General features: G+C 44.9%; 1 protein-coding gene across 3 annotated transcripts in view; it reads left to right on the top strand.

Moving 5' to 3' along the window:
- ADAMTS17 (ADAM metallopeptidase with thrombospondin type 1 motif 17) overlaps positions 1-20,620 on the top strand; it is a 259,492-nt gene that overhangs the window by 129,047 nt on the left and 109,825 nt on the right. For all 3 annotated transcript variants that reach the window (XM_074966538.1, XM_074966537.1, XM_074966539.1), the window contains 3 exons: positions 4,632-4,733; positions 7,276-7,421; positions 15,063-15,229. In XM_074966538.1, coding sequence (XP_074822639.1) covers positions 4,632-4,733; positions 7,276-7,421; positions 15,063-15,229 — 415 coding nt within the window. The remainder of the gene's footprint in view (positions 1-4,631; positions 4,734-7,275; positions 7,422-15,062; positions 15,230-20,620) is intronic.

The raw sequence follows: 20,620 nt of genomic DNA, 5'->3' as shown, positions 1-20,620 counted from the left end.
TGAGTTGAAAAAGTTGAAATCTCAAAAATGTTCATGAATTTATAATCCAATTTTTTTTCCAGATTGGGTCAATTGAAATGTTGTTTCGGTCACCTTGATACGTTTCATTTTTATTTCAACCTTTTTTAAAAAATTCCTTATTTTTTGGGGGGTAAACTAAGTAACATTTCAAAACGAAAAGATGTTTTGACAGTTTCAAAACTACTTTGTCAAATTTTTTGAATGAGGAAACTGACCCTTTCCTGTGAACAGTTTCGGTTTTGACAATTTGACATTTTCAAATGAAAAAATATTGTGTTAGAAAATTCCCAACCGCTTGAATAGTTTCCTATTCAGAGAGGAGACTGTGCATCACGGACAGACCTGCTTTCCAGTGCCAAATGCTGAAATTACAATTTAACTGTAGTACAGCAACTTTCATGACCTATATTGTACAGCAATCTGTGCTCTAAATTGTCACTCAAATATACAAACAATTTTTCTGTCAAGTCCAGCCATTTCTCATTTTAATAGTCCCCAGCAACACTGAATGCTAATGACTTTTTAACGGAGATTTTTTGTTTGGGATCATATTTTAGCTGAAGAGGGTATCTGATCTCTTTTGAAATGAACATGATAAAGCACCATGGTTTAATCTTTGTCTGAGTGTCTTTATGGCATAGACGCATGGGATTTTAAGATTTGTGATGGTGTGGCAATAGGACACAGAGCTGCAGTGTAGTTACTATGTGTTTCTATAGCTCTTTCCTGAAGTATGCTTTGCATTTGTTATTAGGAGTCGAAAATAAGGCTTCTATAAAAATCCTGTTTTCCATCCCTCAATTGTGAAATTTCAGGAAGGTTGATGTTGATGATAGAGGTTTTTTTCAGAGTATTTTTCTATGTAAGCATATGTGTCTGATTGTGAATATTTGTGCCAGTCCTATCCATGAATTGTATTTTGGTATCATCACTGAAACAAATTCTGCCCACACACACATACCTGTTTGGGGTTAGCTATGTCCAACGATCTCCCAGCTCATGGTACATCACTGGACGTGTTAGCTGAGTTTATTGCCTATCACATCTTGTGAACTCTGGATGAATTCTGGCTGGCAACTCAATTCATATGTACGGCTGCTAGATTTCTCTGACTTTCTGTTCTTTCCTCTGTCCATGTGCGCAATTGTACATCTAAGAGCAGGATTTAGCGCTGTGTAATTTACATAGACTGTATGATCCAATGGCTGGAAATGAAACTAGGCAAATTCAAGACTAGAAATAAAGCACAATTTTTTAATAGTGAGCATAATTAACCATTGGAAGAGTTTAGCTGGGGATGTGGTGGATTATCCATCACATGAAATCTTTAAAATCAAGACTGGATGTCTTTCCAAAAGATACACTGTTGCTCAACTAGAAGGTATGGTCTTGATGCATGAATCACTGGATGAAGTTCTCTGGCCTGTGTTTTGCAATCTAGATGAACGTAATGATCCCTTCCGGCCTAAAAAATCTGTGAGACTATGAGTACGTCTACACTGCACATCACTTGCATCAGCATGTAGGATATGTGTCCAGGCTTTGGAGCGGAGCCCGGAGCCGGAGCCCGGAGCAGCTCCGGAGCAGTGGAGCTGCAGGTTTTTGCCTGGAGCTGGAGCGGAGCCGGAGCACAGCTCCAAAGCCCTGGTACGTGTAGCTACACGCCACAGTGAAAAGCAGGCTGCATCGACATGGCGGTATGTAGCTATGAGTGTCAGTGTAAGGCTTTAGCTGTGGGGCGGTAGCGGGGAAAGGCTCTGGCAGCAGCTGCTGGAGCCTTTCCCCACTGCTTCTGTCGTCAGAGCTTTTCCCCACTGCTGGAGCCTTTCCCTGTGGCAGGGACAGATGCCAGCAGCAGAGAGGCAGCAGAATACTACGCAGCTAAAAATAGCAGTGTAAACAGGCAAGGCCCTGCTTGGGTGTGTAGAGAGCCGTGTAGGGTGCCTACCCACAGGGTTCAGGCATGTCTTTACTCCCCCAAGCAGTGCCTCACTGTCTGCACTGCTGTGCTAGCTAGTTGAGCAGTGAATGTACTCTGCACGCTGCCGAAAGAAGTGTGCCATGTAGATGTACCTTTATGGATAGTGAGCTACCCAGGCTTGGAGGAGAAGGGCCGAAGCACACCAAAATCAAAACGATGCCAGTCTGTCTGCATCCCTAAATTCAGCACCCACCCTTTGTTTCAGCTGGCAGTCTTACCCTACGGTGATTTGGATCTGACAGTCACAGACATTGCTCTGGAAACGTCCCTGCCCACAGTCATCTAGGGAGAACAGTGAGCCTGTTGGGACAATGAATTCTTGTTCGTAAAGTCGGTCATGCTTTATAGTTCGCTTCTGTTTAGAAAGGGTTGATAAATTATTAATAGCTGTTTTAATAAATAACTAATCAACTGGTATAGTTTATAAAGTCCACCAGGTCAATAGGTTGCTTAAAACCATAGCTTGTAAGTGTATGTATAATACCTTCTACTGTTGTGCTTAAATAATCTGTAACTAAAGTCTGTAACATGCTTATACTTCTATTAATTATTTATCAGCTCTTTATTAACCATTGATAAGTAAAACCTTAATGTAAAGTGTGATCTATAAGTCTTCATAACTCAGCAGTGTTCTAGCTGCCAGTGTGCCATATAAAACCCTAATACGATAAGATATGTTAATTCAATACAGTATCTTAGATGTAAAGGAAAATACATTGGCTGGTGTAAAGGTTTCATGGCTAGCAAGCAGCGTGTCACTTTCTGACAATGAAATGGGACAGCTAATCCACCCGATTTCTAATCCTGTGCAAACCCAACGAGGAGGAAGGGTTGTCTTGCACAGGGACTGGGATTTGGAATTCCCACATTCTGTTCTTGACTTGCTGTGTATTGTCTGGCAGTGAGTTAACTTTTCCATGCCCTGGTGTACCCATCCATAAAATGGGGCCAATATATTGCTACTGTATAAGATGTCTTGAGGGTTAATTGATGTTTGCAAAGAAATTTAAGACCTTTGGAAAAAATAATAATTAGTGATAATTCAGTACAAATAGCAGAAATCTTCAGTCCATCCTCTGTTTCACAGGAGCCTGCTCAAGAGTACGTGGATGTCATGAAAACTCTTTGATTGGTTTTTATTTAACAAGCGCTGCACTTCCATGCTGCTGATGGCAGATACAGTTGTTACCAAGCTCTGCTTGTAGCTTTCTTTAAACGTTCTTTTGCTTTAAATAATGCAAAATCCTCATTCCAGAAGAAAATGTAAAGTTAAAACAGGATGTAGATACTGCTGTGATAACCAGTTTTTCAGTACGTTCAACCCCATCACCCTTTATGGCAGGATTTCTCTCTTCCGTTCATTACGCCATGTGCTGTGCAAGCATATTTGATATATACATACCAACATGTGTCTGCACACACATTATGTTGTGGAAGAATCATAAGGTTCAAGTGTGTTGACTCAAACTATTTAATGAGGTTCAATAAATCTTGACAAGACCAGCTGATACTAGAGCCAAGCTTCTCATCTTTTTACCATTACAGTGAAATGTGAATGATAGTGAAAAGAAATATAGCTTTTATTTATTTATTTTAATTGTGTGTGTGTGTGTGTGTGTGCGCGCGCGTGCATGCACAAACCATAGAACCTTCTATTCAAATCATCCACTTATACAGGTTGCAGAGCAGGGTGGACGTTTCAGAAAATGTGAAAGATCTAAAGACCTTTCTTTCTTGGATTATTTTTCTCAAATTCAGAAAACTTTTCTGACACGACAGGTCATGCAAGCATATAGTGGAAATCAGTATCCCAGTAATGTCCATTGATCAGTCTTGTTAATGGTAGCCAGAGTGCATTTCAGGCCTGGTGTCAAGATGCAACGTACTCTTTTCTGCTGGTTCTCTCACATCTCCTGGGTTCCTCCTTCTCTCACACATCACATTCAAGATGCCTCTTCTTACCATCAGGGCCTTTCATACATCTGCCCCTCCCTGCTTATCTGCTTTTTTATATTATTGCGTTGCCCCTGCCAACTATCGCTCTTTTGTCTATTTCTCACACAATGGCCTTCATGCGTTCTCCCATGCTGCATGGAACACTCTCTCCAAACTAGACTATGAGACTGCAGCCCTGACCTCATTCAGCTCCTCTGTCAAGACCTGCTTATACCATGAAACCTTTGGGAAACTGCCAGTTGATTGGGCAAGGTAGAAGCTCAGCAGGGCTTGCCGAAGTATACCATATTCTATTTATTTGTATGTTGTTAAAAACAATGAGGTGACTCGCTAATCCAGGCATACATGTAGCTTGACTGGTATAGGAATGCACTAGTCTATTCCTCCCTTGTACGTTCCTCGTTTATTGTACCTGATCTATTCCTATGAAAAGAAATGTGTTTAAATGATGCACTTTTTTTCATGCATCTGCATCCATTGATCTCTTTCATGTTTCCAACCCCCGTCCCTCCCCATATAGCGTCAATTTCTCCTTAAAAAATAATAGATCAAAAACCAACCAGAAGCCTCTAGATTCACATTAGAGAGACTGACTGAGCTTTGCAGTGTATCCCATAATGACAGCTGACCTCTCCAGAAGCAATAACTGCACTTCTTGGCCTTGTGATTGCAGCATTTGATGTGTGCTGGGCTGTGGTGCCTGGTGGAAGGAGACACGTCTTGTAAAACCAAGCTGGATCCCCCGCTGGATGGCACAGAATGTGGGGCAGACAAGGTAATCAAAATGCTCCGCACCTGTTTTGCTTTTTATGATGATGTCTGTGGACTGACGTTTCCAGGACGTGAAATATTTACTTATAAACCCATATTTTGTTCTGATTGATTTGTACAAACAGCTGGATTAAATGGCATTAAATTCTTTTTCTTTTCTTTGATGTGTATTGCAGTAGCCTCTGGAGGTCCCAACAGAAATCAAGGCCCCAGTGTGCTAGGTACAAATATAGAAGAAAAGGTAGTCCCTGCCCTGACGAATGTACAGTCTAAGGGCCACCTGTAAGTCGTCGTGTAATAAGATGCTCTTCAGTTCCATTCATTTCAATGAGACTCTTTGAGGAGTACATTACTTTTCAGTTTGAGTTAGAGCAGCACAATCTGGTCCTAAACTTGAGATATGATGTAACAGGTAGGTTTAAACAGGCAATTTGTGGGAGGAGGAGGAAGGGCTAGAGTAATGCTAACACAATTATGCAGTTACAGAGGGTAGCTCATAATGAGTTCCAATTCAGTTAGGTTTCTTTTCTTGAAGATCTCTGCCTAGGAATATTCCTTGGTTTAGTGGGCCCTGCAGACTGAGCCAGATGGCTAGTGCATATTTGGACTTTCCACAGCTCAGAGTGGTGGAGAAAATGGTTAATGGAAAAGAAAATAAACACCTGTATTAGCAGGTCTCTATTGCATGTCAGTCGTTACCCAAAAACTTGACTTCATTAACTGTCAGTAGATTTTAGACTTGAAATTTCACCGTATGCTGTATGTTAAAGGAGAGTAATTTAGGGAGTTGTTGCTAAAGCTGGAAACTATGTACCTTTTTTCTGGCTGCATATGAAAGATACATAAATTAATTAAAAATTCTTTGGTACTTACTGTTGAGTGCAGGTGGTGGAAAGAATTTTAGCCTGTGTGCTTTTGCTGAATACATTAGCTCCAAATGTTTCTTAATTGTGTACACTTTACGTGGCTTGCTTAGCAATATTTATTGTATTACATCCAGATAGATCGAGAAAATGGACCAAATTCAGCCCTTAATTACAACCCAATGCAATCCTGTTGGAATCACTAAGGTTATATAGGAGTGTAACTGAGTGATGATGATGTATGTGCAGTAGGAACCATTGTAATGAAGGTGTTGTGTTTGGATACAATTTCTTGAACCCACTTTCTTCAGGGAGTGAAGATTAAGTTCTAGTACCTGAATGAAGTTTACAGCTGATAGTATGTAGATGACGCAACAATTAGGGGAGAGGTAAATGATGAAGAGGACAGGTTACTGATAGAGTGATCTCGATATCTTGGTAAATTGGGAGCAAGCAAACAGAATGCATTTTAATACAGCTAAATGTAAATGTATTCATGTAGGAACAGACTGTAGCTGATACACAAAGGGGGACTGTATCCTGGGAAAAGCTAACTCTGAAGAAACACGTGGGGGTAGTGGTGGATAATCAGCTGACTATGAGCTCCCAGTCTGATGCTGCAGCCAAAAGGCCCAATGAGATCTTTGGATGCATAAACAGAAAAATCTCAAATAGGAGTATAGAAGCTATTTCATCTCTGGTTTTGGCACTAGTGTGACTACAGCTGAAATACAGTGCCCCGCTCTGGTGTCCACAATTCAAGAAGGATGTTAATAAACTGGAGAGGGTTCAGAGAAGAACTACAAGGATGATTAAAGGATTAGAAAACCTGCCTTAAACTGATAGACTCAAGCAGCTCTACCTAATTAGCCGAACAACAAGAAGGTTGAGGGATGACTTTATTACAGTCAATAAGGACAAATACTTAACAATGGGCTCTTCGGTCTAGCAGAGAAAGGTATAACCTGATCCAATGGCTGGAAGTTGAAGCTAGACAAATTCAGACTGAAAATAAGGGGCGGCTAATTAACCACTAAGCAAAGGTCATGGTGGGTTCTCCATCACTGCCAATTTCCAAAACAAGATTGGATGTTTTTCTAAATGATCTGCTCTAGGAATTATCTTGAGGAAGTTCTGTGGCAGTGGTTCTCAGTCTGTGGGCCGCTTGGAGCCCAATCACCACACAGCTGCGGCCCATGGAACATCCTCAGGACCATACAGGTAGTATATATACTGTGTGGATGCAGCCCACATAACACACAGGGATCTGCATATGTGGCCCACAATGGCAAATAGGTTGAGAACCACTGTTCTATGACCTGTTATAGTAGAGGTCAGACTAAATGATCCAGTGGTCCCTGCTGGTCTTGGAATCTATTAATCTATGAATTACTGAGGTAATCGTCTGTGTTATTGTGCAAGTTACAACAGAGGGCTCCATCCTGCAGTCACTGTAAACCCTTTTGGTTTACATGGGTTGAAGACAAAGCTCAGTTTTCCACATGTCTCTCCCTTTTTTCCAGCCGTAACCAAAACGTGTCCTGCTTTCCTTAGTTCTGAAGCTCCAAACACTTGCACACATGCGTGATTGTATGCTTGGGAATCCTCTTATTAACTCCATGCACAAGTGTCTGTGGGATCAGGGGCCTTTGCCTGTGCTGTGCTAACCTCATTGTGTTTCAGTGGTGCCGAGCTGGGGAATGCGTCAGTAAAACTCCCATCCCTGAGCACGTTGACGGAGACTGGAGCACGTGGAGTCAGTGGAGCATGTGCAGCAGGACGTGTGGCACCGGTGCCCGATTCAGACAGCGGAAATGCGACAATCCCCCGTAAGTCGTCTTGTCCTCAGGATGCTTTAACGCGCGGCATGTTGGGAAACGTTGCTGCAAGGGTGGCAAAAAGGGGTCAGGCCTGGGGTGGGCAGCTAAACCCAAGGGCAGTGGGGACCGTCTCTGGCATCCTACTGTCCCAAGTCAAACACAGACATAACGTGAAATGAGATGCTGATTGGAATGAAAATGAAACTGTATTTCCTCTTGATCAGTGCCCAGGCTGGGTCAGGGCTGAGCTGGTGTCCCAGCACCAGACTGTGCAGAGACCTCTCCACACAGACCAGGGTCTCTGCTGGGAGAGGAGTGGAGATTGGATGGGCTGAGGGGAGGGGCGAATGTCTGTTCCCCCATCTATAAAATGGTCATAGTGATCCTTAGCCCCCTTTGTAAAGTGCTTTGAGGTTTCTGAATGCAGGACTCAGATTGGGGGAGGGACAGATATTCATAATATGATGGTAGGTGCTGCGTGGCTCCACTCAGTGGGGTTTGAATATCTCCATGGCTGGTCCTTGGGCTTGCCACCTCTTTGAATCAGGAAGATAAATAAGTGATGATATCTCCTAAACACCAGCCACTTGTGGGACCAGAATGAGTCATCATCTAGAGCAGTGTTTTCAATCTGTGGGTTGCAACCCAGTACTGGATCACAGCATGTAAGGCTCTGGGTCGCCTTGCTCTGGTCAGCACCGCCAACCGGGACGTTAAAAGTCCTGTCAGCATGCTGCCCGGCTAAGGCAGGCTAGTGCCTACCTTTTCTGACTCCGCACTGTGCCCCGGAAGTGGCCAGCAGCTGGTCCAGCTCCTAGGCGGGAGGCCCATAGGGCTCCATGCCCTGCCCCTGCCCTGGGCACTGGCTTCGGCCAATGGGAGCTTGGGGGGGCGGGGCGGGGGCGGCGCCTGTGGGCAAGAGTCACGTGGAGACGCTTGCGTGCCTCCGCCTAGGAGCCAGACCTGCTGCTGGCCACTTCCAGGGTGCAGCACGGTCAGTGGTGCACCCTGGCTGCATCGCTGACCGGGAGCTGCCAGAGGTAAGTCCATGCCTGTGCCCCAACCCCCTGCCCCAGCCCTGAGCCCCCCCCCCAACCTGGAACCCCTTCCTGCACCCCAAACCCCTCATCCCTGGCCCCACCCCAGGGCCTGCACCCCCAGCCCAGAGCCCTGACTTCCTCCTGCACCCCAACCCCATGCCCCACCCCTGAGCCTCCCCCAACCCAGAACTCCTCCCTGCACCCCAAACCCCTTATCCCTGGGCCCACCCCAGAGCCCTGAGCTGCCCCCCAAACCTGGAGCCCTTCCTGCACTCCAAACCCCTCATCCCCAGCCCAGAGCCCTGACCCCCTCCCGCACTCCAACCCCCTGCCCCAGCCCTGAGCCCCCCCTCCAACCTGGAACCCCTTCCTGCACCCCAAGCCCCTCATCCCTGGCCCCACCCCAGAACCTGCACCCCCAGTCCAGAGCCCTGACTCCCTCTCGCACCCCAGCCCCCTTCCCCAGCCCAGAGCCCCCTCCCATACCCTGAATCCCTCATCCCCAGCTCCGTTGGGTCACGGACATCAACAATTTTCTTCAACTGGGTCCCCAGGAAAAAAAGTTTGAAAATGACTGATCTAGAGGATGTGGTGCAGATCTGTGACCCTCCCTCTCCTTCCTTGTATGAGGGATAAAACAATGAACAGTGTTGCCATTTAAATGATCGCTGCTCGGCATCTGAATCATAACCTCTCACTGAGAGGGGTGGGGCAGTTGGCATAGCTATTGTTGAAAGCACTCTGCAGAGTCAATTCTGTTCCTATGTTGGAGGGCTTCTTCACAACCAGGAGAGCTAGAGACTGATATTTTTTTTAAATGAAACCTGAAACTGTGGACAGCACAACAGTCACTTCAGAGAAGCGCTGCTGAGCTGCGATTGCATTTCTGTAAAATCCAGGCTTGATTTTACTTGCTCCCTTTTTATTCTACAAGAGACCGGTGTGGCTTCTTTGTTATCAGCTGAAGCTGGCTTGAAACTCTCCTTAACCGTACTGCTGACAAAACCTAAATCCATTCATTGTCTCACTCATTAAATTACAGGGTTTGCAGCCTCCGAGATTGCATGTTGATTTTAAAATTCTTTTGCTCATATACATTCTTGGTGGGGAACACGCATGTGATCTTCTGTCACTTTATATTCCTGGCTGCATCCCGTTGTCTTCTGCAACTGGTTTATTCGCTGTCCAAAAATATTGGCTGGGGGGGCGGGTGTGTGTGTGTGTGTGTGTGTGTGTGTGTGTGTTCCTGCCAGCTGACATTTGAGCCAGTGGGGGACACAGTATTTTTTAAACCAGTTGCTTTACTTGCTTGATTTGGCTTTTGACTTCTACAATTTGTGTGACTGTCTGCAGGAATTACCTACGACTGGTTGCATGGTAGGGCATTGTTACCCAGGCTGCACGTTCTAATTTTAGAGCTCTGCTGTCTTCCATTCTTGCCCAAAGCTTGGAGTGCCTTTGTGTGGAAGAGCGGGGGGATCAAAAACCAATGCTGAATTAGAGTCAGGGAGTGATCTTTACCTCTGCCCCAGCCCCTTTATGCTGCCTAAAAGGGTGGAGTGGCATAACGGAGTCCTAAAAGCCCCAGTTCCAGCTGTGGGAGAATTCCCTTGGTTCAGGTACTATGGAAGACTGCCATGAGGCTGGCCATCAAGGTCTGGTGTAGGTGTGTTGGGGGCCGGAGGGGCACGGCAGAATGGGTTCACAGCATACAGTGCTGAAGCCTGTATGGCAGTCCCACAGCCCGTATGACAGCCCTGCTATTGTAACTTTGACATGCCCCTAAGGCTGTCTAAATTACACCTTGGGCCCCTTCAGCCCCTAGAGCAGCTGGACCCTCCCTTCCCCTGGCCAGTTAGAAGGGCTGCACAAAATCTGTCTGGAGAGGTGGAAATGTCATGGCTACAGTGTCACAAACTGTGATAAGCACAGAAAGGGAAGCAATCAGTAAACACATGAAAATAATTTGCAGAGAAACAGGGAGGGATATGACTGTATGATCATCGCTGGGGTTTTTTTGTGTTTTTTTTATGTTTGTTTTGTTTTTTATGTTCAGCAGTGAAAACCCCCTGTGCGCATATGCCAATGGAGTTGTATTTTTAGAATCCGAGCATAATTCAGTTTTATATAAAGGACATGAGTTTCTGAATTATATATACCTGGATACTGTATTTCCTGCCTCCTCAGGAACACAAACCTCAGCACATAAACAAACGTGGGTTCTGTCTAGCCCCATTACTGTGGTGTGTGAGCCCCCTATATAGACATATTTTTTAGAACGAGTTCGGGTAGGAAGGTAGTTCCAGGCTGTTAAACCAAACACAATGCTGTTTAACAGATACAAGATACAAGACAGATTTTCATTGCAGAACCTGCATTTTGTATGATTTGCCAACAGTATGTAGGTAAGACACATTAGTTCTGTATGCCGGTAGATCAGACTAGATTAAATTAAACTAGGTAACCTTTGTGTTCTCAGTGACAAGTGTTACTATTGTAATATTTTTTTGAAAACATCTTTACAAGCCCCATTTTGGTTCGAATTTCACCTTTCTTAGCCTACTGATGTCTTGTAATGACCTGAGAAAGTTGTGAACCCAGACTCAAGCTCCAAAGAGTTTTATTAGAGATGGGCTGAACTGACAAAATTTGGATCCGGATCCAGATCCAGGTTTCATTCTCAAAGTTGATTTGTGGCTCTAACCTGGCATCACTGTGATGTTGCCGATAAGTCACCTTGGCAGAGAGTCTATATTAAAAAGCAGTCTTTGAAATATGCGTGGGTATGTACATTTTGTGTGTAGGATATAATTGTGTATGTTGTATCCAAAATCAGGCCCTGAGCAATGTTCAGTTGGATATTCCTAACTCTCTAATTTTTGAAAAGGTGATTGGGCCTCCTATGTAAATATAAACATGTGTACATACGCAGATATATATACGTGTATATCTGCATGCACGTATGGTGTGATTATGGCACAATCCCTATATGTGCTTGCGTGGAGAGAGAGTTTTGCATATGTTATAAACTGTACATTACATATACAATAAAATATATTTAATATGCCTCCAAAACCAAAGCTCTCACCCGTGCTTTCCTCCCCTGATGCATGCTTCGGAGACACCTGTTGATACAGGAGCCACTCCATTGTGGGAGGCTCATCCATTTTATTCCATAATTAGAGGGGCAGGCCCATGCCGCCAGTTACATTCAGCCATACAGCATGCTTGTCTTAGTCCCTAATTCTGCAAGGTGATAACCTCCCTCAACCCCCACTCGCTTCGTTTGGATTTGGGGAAGCCTAGGAGGTGCTCAGTACTTTAGTGGATCTAGTCCTTACTATATTATAATGCCCATAATAAGAGCTGTTGGCTTTAAATTCCTAGCAGCGAATTCATAAAAGTGTCTCGTGTTAATGAAATCTTAAGATTAAAGCCAGAACCACTGTTAAGAGTACAGTAAATACATGTCCTGCTGTGTCTGGCTTACTACTGCTATAAGTTCTCTCACTCACACACACTCACTCACACACACAATCTTTTTCTCTGTTACTTTACAGAATAGAGTTTGCTGAAACCCAGTTACTTTGTGAAGGTGAGATTCCTGAAGTAGGAAACTCTGCTTCGTGTTTCTAGACACCAGGTCTGAGTGTCTGCAGCACCCAGTGTATGTTTAAAGAATTTAAAGCTCCAGACACAAGTCTTCCCAGAACAATTCTGAGTCAGTCCGAGCGCATCTGCTCACTCTCACGTGTCCTGTGCTACAAAGCCATGAAACTATGGAATCGTTTCATAGCTCATCAGATCCAAATTTCAGCAGTCTACCTCCTAGGCATACAGAACACCACAGCCAATGTGCTCAGCAGACACTTCTCCCAGGATTATGAGTGGGAGCTAGGCACCTAAATTCTTCACAGTATATTCCTAAAGTGGGGACTGCCCTAGGTGGATCTCTTTGCTATCTCCAGGAATAGGAAGTGTCCCCTTTTCGGTTCAAGAGCAGGTCTGGGCCACCACTCTTGAAGAGAGACCTTCCTTCTGTCTTGGAAAAAGGGTCTGTTCTATGTGTTTCTCCAAGACCGCTGATACTAAGGGAGATTAACAAGATCGGACAGGACAGAGTCAGAATTATCCTTATAGTGCTGACCTGGCCAAGACAAGTTTGGTATCCTTACCTGCTTCACTTAGTTGTCCAACCGTTGTTTGAGCTACCGACCATTCCTCATCTCCTGTCACAGGATGCTGGTCGGGTGCTTCATCCCAACCTAGCAGTTTTTCATCTCAGGGCATGGCTCCTAGATGGTTTGTGGGGTTACATTTCTCCTGCTCTTTGGAAGTACAACAGGTGTTACTGAAAAGTAGAAAGAGATCAATCTGCACTACTTACCTGCAGAAATGGAAGAGATTCTTCCATTGGCATTGTTGTCACTGCCTCCTGCTTGATCTGGTGCCACTCTCAATCATCCTGGATTATGTGTTGGATCTAAAGAAATTAGGGTTATCATTTAGTTTGATTAAGGTCCATTTGGTCACAATCCTCCAGTAGAAAGATTCTTCATATTTGCTTATTTGGTATTGTCCGTGGTTATTAAGGGGTTGGGGATTCTCTGTCCACAGGTAAGAAATCCTGCCCTGAACTGCAACTTCAGCCTGGTACTCTTACCTTTATGATACCTCCATTTGAATGAACGGCAGCCTGTTTTCTGTTGCATTTATCCATAAAAATGGATTTTTTTTAGTCGACATCACATCAGCCTGTAGCGTTGGGGAGATTGGAGCCTTGGTGGCAGATTCCGCCCCCCTTTATGGTGTTCTTTAAGAACAAGGTCTCTTTTCATCCCCACCCTAAATTCTTACCTAAGGCTCTGTCAGAGTTCCACCTTAATCAATCCATTCATCAGTGTTTATCCCAAAGCCACATCATTCTCTACAGGAATCCTATTTACGTACCCTGGATGTTAGAAGAGAATTAGCCTCCTACTTAGATATAACCAAGCAGCTTAGGAAGTCATCTCAGTGCTTTGTTTCCTTTGTGGAAAGATCCACAGGGGTCCTTGATCTCTGTTCAGACTATCCAGAGGATATCTGGATGTATTATCACTTATGATGCTGAGGGCATTCATTCCCGCCTCCCCCCCAGCACATTCAACTAGATAGCACATTCAACTAGATCTCAGCAACATCTATGGCAGACCGCCAGATGCTTTTGAACAGACCCCCAAAATCTTTTAATCTACTTATTATTGTTGGTTTTTCTATTATTTTCTCTGGAGTTTGGATCTTGACTATACCTTGACCGAGAAATTTGGATCTTGAAAAAAATAATCGACTAGCCCAATCTACAACATTACAGTAGAATGTACCAGTATCTGAAATATGCAAGGCCGCTACACGGGCTTCTGTACGTTCCTTTTCCAAACGTTACGCCTTAATGCATGCTGTCAGATCTGAGATGGCACTCGGTTCTGCCGTACTATCTTCAGTTCTGGACTCCGTTCTGAAGCTCCCTCCTCCATCTGGGGATATTGCTCGGAAGTCAACTGAAGTGGAGCACCCATAAGGATGCTACTCTAAGGAGAAGAGGTTGATCACTCTGTGCAATAACTGCTGTTCTTTGAGCCATGTCCCTCTATGGGTACTCCACTACCTGCCCTCTGATCCTTTTGCTTTAGGGCCTTCAGGGATGTTTGGCTGGAGAAGGAACTGAGGGCGGGCTCACCCGTAATATTTTTTTTCAGTGAGGAAATGAACATTAGAAAAGAATACTTTTATGCTGAAAATAAAAATTGCTACATTTGTTCCAGATGGGGGTGGGAGAATGGGGGGAAAACCTGTCCTGAGAAGTGTGGCGATTGGGGGAAAAATACACTGAAATACAACAAATAGTTCTCTGTATCTTCTCTTTGTGATCACATGGCATAGCACCGTGCATACTGTTCTTGCTGTATATTTTTGATTCTCTGTTTCTCAAGGGGAAAAGTGCTTAAAAGAGAAAGAAATGGTCCTTTAGAAAGGATGTGATAAATGACTGTATTTTAACAAGAAATCCTCCTTTGTGTTTAAGATGTTTTATTTATTAAGGGCAGGTGGTAGAGAGGTGCTTCGCTATTGTGGATAGCCCTGTGAAGCATCACACGGAGGGATGGGCTGAGAATTGATTTGGGTATGGCTGATCATTCCCCCACCAGTCTACATGTGGGCTATTAATGACCACAATGGACCAGCACCTTGGTTTTACACCTCATCCAAAATACATACAGTATGGGCAGCATTATATTTATGCCAACAGAGCACATATCTCCAAAGACCTTGCTTTAATCTGGTTTCCAAATGGCTGTTTCTGATGACTCCGTTAGATGTGCAGCATAGAGGTAAATTCTGTCTAAAGGTGTGCTCTCAAAGCTTGTGTTGCCTTCAGTGGGAGCTACTTGAATATCTGAGGGCAGAATTTGGCCTACCATAAGTAAGTGTGCAGTTGGGATCTCTGAGGGGAATGGCACAATATATTAGCTTAGATTAGTTGCCTTGGACAGAGAAAGATAAGGAACAATGTACCTGTGACTACCTGTGCCTCTCCCACTTGATAACTGGTCTGTCTTCCCCATTATAGCCCTGGGCCAGGAGGCAAGAACTGCCGGGGAGCCAGTGTGGAACACACAGTTTGTGAAAATTTACCCTGCCCTAAAGGAGTGCCTAGCTTCAGGGACCAGCAATGCCAGTCTCATGACAGATATACCAACAAGAAGAAAAGCCTCTTGACAGCTGTCATCATTGATGGTAAATTCACCAACTTTCTATATAGTTCCTCACCACTTTTTTCCCGTGGTTTTTCAGCCCTTCTCGATTGATCCTGCTGGCCCCCATTTGTCAGCGGAGACAGCTGTGGTGTAACCCCAAGAGGGTAGATCTGAAGGGCAGTTAAAGGGAATTCCTGATTCTTATGACCATCTTGTCGCCCTTGTTTTTAGCCTCTCAACAAGATCTGTTGGGCAGGCCAGTTTTACAGACAGCCTTGGGATGTAACCACAGCACTTGAGAGACTGGGAGAGGTTATGGAACTAATTAAAATGTCCCCATCTGAACAGGCAGGTACCATGGGAATTGGAGCTTTCTGATCATTTTTAACATGAGGAAATAGAAGCAAAATCGGGAACTGAAAGCAAGAAGGAAGATTCATGTTGGGATGTTACTTGCATGATTCCTTGCCCACTTCAGCATGTTTGTACATCTACTTGTATTTAAGTTTGTCGTTATTCTGAAACAATTTTCCTTGGCAAAGTCTCAATACGTGCTTGGGCGGACTTAAACAGTCATTCTGAAACGATTAGGTTATATGAAAGATGAGATTCACTAAGCTGGTTTCTGGAGAAACAGGTGCCTTTTATCACCATCTGCTGATAAATGTACAAGGCCACACTCGTGTGAGCTGATCCTCTCAAGGCCATACTGAAATGGTGCAGAGCAGGGTTTTTGATCAACACTGAGTGTATGTCTGTACTGCAGCTCCTTATTTCCAGCTCGCGTAGACATAGATGTGCTAGCTTTGACCGAGTTAGCGTGCTAAAAATAGCAGGGGTAGCCTCAGCTCGCCCCCTGAGTGAGTCCTATCTGAGACCCTGGGTATGTACTTGGGTGGCTAGCCTGGGCCACAGCCACGCTGTTATTTATAGTGCACTAGTTTGATCAAAGCTAGTGTGCATACATCTATCCAACCTGGAAATTACACCTTCAGCTGCTGTGTGCCCTTACACATCTGGCACCTTCTGTCCCCTTCAGACGTTAGCACCCAACAAATCAGGTCTGATGCACGGTGCTCCAGCACTTAGAGTCCCCCAGTACCGCTTGCTGGGCCACCAGGAAAAGGGATGTTTGTGCCAAATTTGGCCTGTCCTGCCCAGAAAGCAATGCTGCTGAGCTGTTTCTATGATAGCAGTCCCTCAGCTGAAAGCCAGGCCTGCCCCACAGCACAGCTGAGAGGATTGCAGTGGGTAGAAAAGGTTAACACTGGACATCAGCTCACATATTTCAGTCTTGGCTCATTTCTCATCAAAGCCAACAACAGCAAACTTCCTTCATGTTATCCCAGCACATGAAGTTACTTATGCAAAAAAAAAGTCTGCAGAAATGTGCTGTATTATTCGCTGTGGACCACAATCAGCTCTGGTGTCAGCAGTTCCAAAGGAATTGCAAACATTTACGCCAGGACTTAATTTGGGCCATAGTGAATAATATAAAATTTCTGCCCTTTATTTCTTTTGTATAAGTAAGAGATGCTCACACCCAGCCCCAATGGGGTTTGTTTGAAAATGATTACTCAGTTAGGCGGGAGTTTTCCAGTAACTCTAACTGAGTTAGATGCCCCAGAACAATTGAAATTCTATGGGATTTGGGCACCTAACTCCACTTGATGTTTTTGAAGGTCTCATCTGGATCCCCCATTTATTAATTGATTTTTAAAACCCTTTTCTAGCTGAAAGCTGCCTAATTATATTAACAGTGTCGTGCATCAGAAACATATTGCAAGTCCCCTCTTCTCACAAAAGAAGGCAAGGAAAACACCACTGATGGGGCTGTGGGGTGGAGGTACTTCTGGGTATCACTACTTGAAAATGAGACCTGTGACTGCCCATCCCAGCTATCAAGCAACCACCTAAGGAGGGCAGAGGTGACAGTGGCTTGCAAACCCGCTAATCAGTAGGGGAATAGCAGATGCTGTTCCAAAGCTGTACTGGCTACTTGGAGTCCTGATCTTGCAGGAGGTGCAGATCCTCCTGAACAGCACCCAGCACTTTGCAGAATCGGGCCTTAGCTAGGGACTTTTCAGGTCAGGGATTATGGAAGAATTCTTCTTGAAGCGCATCCCCACGTCTTTGAGTAAGAAGTGATTCTCTTCAGTAGTTTCTCTTACAATGACTTGTCTAACTTCAGTGCATCTTGTAGCCCTATCCTGGTTCTCCTATTCCTGCCCTTGAGAGTTTTTGTTTATTACCTACTCTCTCACCTTAATTCCTGTAGGTCTGAATCCAGTGCCCAGTAAAATCACTTGGATTCTCTAGTGGGCCTTGGATCAGGCCTGTAGCGTCTGTCTGTTTCTTTCCTTCAATTGCTCTTGGATTTGATGCTAAAACCATTCCTAAACAGGTAGGACATGTTCCAGTCCCCATTCCTTCTGCTCTGTCACTGCTGTTCAGTATCTTCCCCATTCCTATAATGTTTTCCATTGCTCAGGGCTGGATACAAATTCCCAGATGTCACTCTGTCACTACCTAAAAGTTTCAGAGAAACATCTCCTTCCACCTGTACTTGTTAACTCCAGGGTCTTCTAGGAATTTTGCTTTGGTTTGTTACTGCTGGGCTGAAAGCTGTTCGCCCTCCAGGTATTCAGTTCCTGTTCCAAAGGCTTCCCGTACAGGTTTAGACTGTCTCTCTCTCTCTCTGCCTTGCTCACCTCTCTGTTTATTTTAGCTTTCTTCCTTTTTGCTGGCTGCAGTATGGCTCCTTGATGTCTCCTCCTTCCTTGTCTGCTAGTTTAATCTCTACCACCCCCACAAACAGAGCTCCCCATTGCTAGTGTATGCATGCCCTGTCTGGGCAGACGGAGCCCATCCCACTTTTATAGGCCTCGTTTGTTCCTAAAAACTAGCAAATACGCAACCTGCACTGCAGTACCAGTAAAGCTAACAATTCATTTGTATACACCAATTTTTCAGACACTCATTCAGTTTTGAACCTTTTCGCCTTAGACCTAGTCCAGATAATGGTTCAGCTATCACAGTCATTCGAAGAATTCAGCCCCAGAAGTACCTTTCTTCACCTGACTTCCTCTCGTAGTTTGGTTTGCAGGGCGTCCTATTTAAATCCCTCTCAGTAGCTCCACTAGACTATTTCCTCAACCCCAGTTCCCTCCAGGAGCTTGTCCACCTGATTATTATTATTTCGGCACCCAGGAGGCTAAAAGTACTGGTCCAGCAGCCTTGGCTCTTCGCTTCTTTCTGCTCGGATACATGTACAACGTGCTTCCTTTAGTCTCTTGCAGAAGTGAGAACCTGCTTAACAATTTCACTGTGTGGTTTACCACCCTTCTTGGCCACCCACCACTTCCATTTCCCTCTTCCATCCAGAATAATCCAATTCCCATCAGCTACTCTGCATTATGCAGTCCAAACCCTTCTGCTGTTGGCCTGGTCTCTCTGCAAATGGCTCGTCTGTGAATCTCCCATCCTCGTGAGCGTTGCAGGCTGACGGGACGTTTTCTCTTAGAATTGGTCTTAGCTCTTAAGCTCATTTAATGTACTGACATCACGTATGGTTGCTTTCTCTCTACTTCTTCTCTGAGGAAGCTCCACATCCAATGCTACGTACAAATCACAGGATTCCTTGCCGTTTTTACTCACACCGTGCTTAATGCACAGGGCCAAAGAGGTCCGTGGCGTAACTGTGTTGCTTTCAATGAAGTTACAGCAGAGATAAACGTGGCCCAAGTCCTTCCTAATTTGTAGTTTAAAAAAGACGCTGATGTGCAGAAGCAGTGAAAACTTCAGTTACAGTCGTCTGGACAGATTCCAGATTGCTTTCCAAGCCATTGAGACAGGAACTGGTTTTACCCTCAGTGGAGGCAACCAACTCCAGAGTGGAACCTAGCACCGGTTTACTTCGGGCATGGTGACGTTGCAAAGCCGCTTAGGACAGAAAGTGAAGGAAAATAGCAAAACTTTGTGGAAAGAGCTGTGTGTTCTCGGTTGATCACCGGTGTTTGGTAATCATGGGTGTGACACACAGGAGCACTGGGGAAGAGACTGAACTTTATTTCCTGGCCTCAGTTAGCTGACATGGGTGCCAGTATCCACCGACTAACGGTTGCTGTTACAGTCAGATCCTCGGATTTATGTTTCCTATAACAGACGGCACCCTAGAACCCTGGTGCAACCCAGATGCCACGCTGGGCTCTCCCTGATGCACCCTAGATGCTGTGCTGGAGAACAGTTTGAACGCTGATGCATAGGGGAAAATGTCACCCATTGAATCACTAACATGACCTCCTGCAGAACCCTGGGGGAAGCGCTCTCATCTACGGGGCAACCTGTCTCCCATTTGACTGGGGGTAACGGGATAACAGAAGAGCTCTTGAGCTATTTGCACTGTTAGGTTTTTTTGAATATATATATGTATATGTATATATATATATTCAAAAAAACCTAACAGTGCAAATAGCTCAAGAGCTCTTCTGTTATCCCAACAGTGCAAATATGTATTAAAAAAAACTTATGTTTTTCCTTCCGCGGAAGCAGCCGTTGTCCATAAACCGTTTAGAACATTTCACAAGCTCTTTTCAAGGAAGCAAAATAACAGATGCCGGGAGTAATTGCAGCCTATGAAATTGCAACTCGGCACTTCTCAAAGGTTCCTGAATAAAAAGGCTCCGTTGGGAAGGCTGCTTCTGAGATATATAGTCCCCGTGCTTTGGCTGCCGACTTCCCTGAAATCCATCATCACTACCCCGCTCGTAACAGTTCCGTTGCCATCCTTTGTGAATTCCTCGGCTCTCGTCACACAGTAATAGGAAGGGTGTGCTCTGGTTTTTTTTTGTTTGTTTTTTAAAGGGCCGCCGCCGCCTTTCAGGGGTTCCGTTTCCATTGATGGAGTCAGCACCCCAGCTCTCCCCAAGGGGACAAGGACTTCTATTAGGGAGCATTCGCAGAATAACATTCAGGATACTTGACCCATTTAGGCCACATGAGGAGCTAACATTTTTTATTCTCCTCTTGCCCTTATTGCTCTGGTTGCCACATCAGTCTGGCTTTAGGAGCAGCCAGAAATCAGCTAGGGCACTTCTTTGGGCCAGCAGGGGCTGTGGGTGCTTTGGATGCTCCATGAAGAACCCCCTGCATTGGAGAGCCCCTCTCTGACCTGCACTCCCAGAGGTGTTGGCAAACACCTGAGGGAGCTGCCTTCAGCAAGAGGGGAGGGATATTGCCATTTTTGGGCCTGGTGGAAAATTAAGGCGGGAGGAGCTAAAAAACCAAAAGCGTCTCAGCTGACTTGAGCAGGGTTGGTTCTGCTTTACAAAGGTGCAGAGGAGCATATGCTCCGACCCTCTGCCTGCGGTATGGGTTCCTAATGTACACTGGCGTACCTTAATACGCTATGGAGAGGACGGCTCATTTGAGC

Source organism: Natator depressus, chromosome 10, assembly GCF_965152275.1.
Source record: "Natator depressus isolate rNatDep1 chromosome 10, rNatDep2.hap1, whole genome shotgun sequence".
In the NCBI taxonomy this organism is placed as follows: Eukaryota; Metazoa; Chordata; order Testudines; family Cheloniidae; genus Natator; species Natator depressus.
Note: the sequence above shows the minus strand (reverse complement) of the source record. Positions and strands in the feature narration are given on the sequence as shown.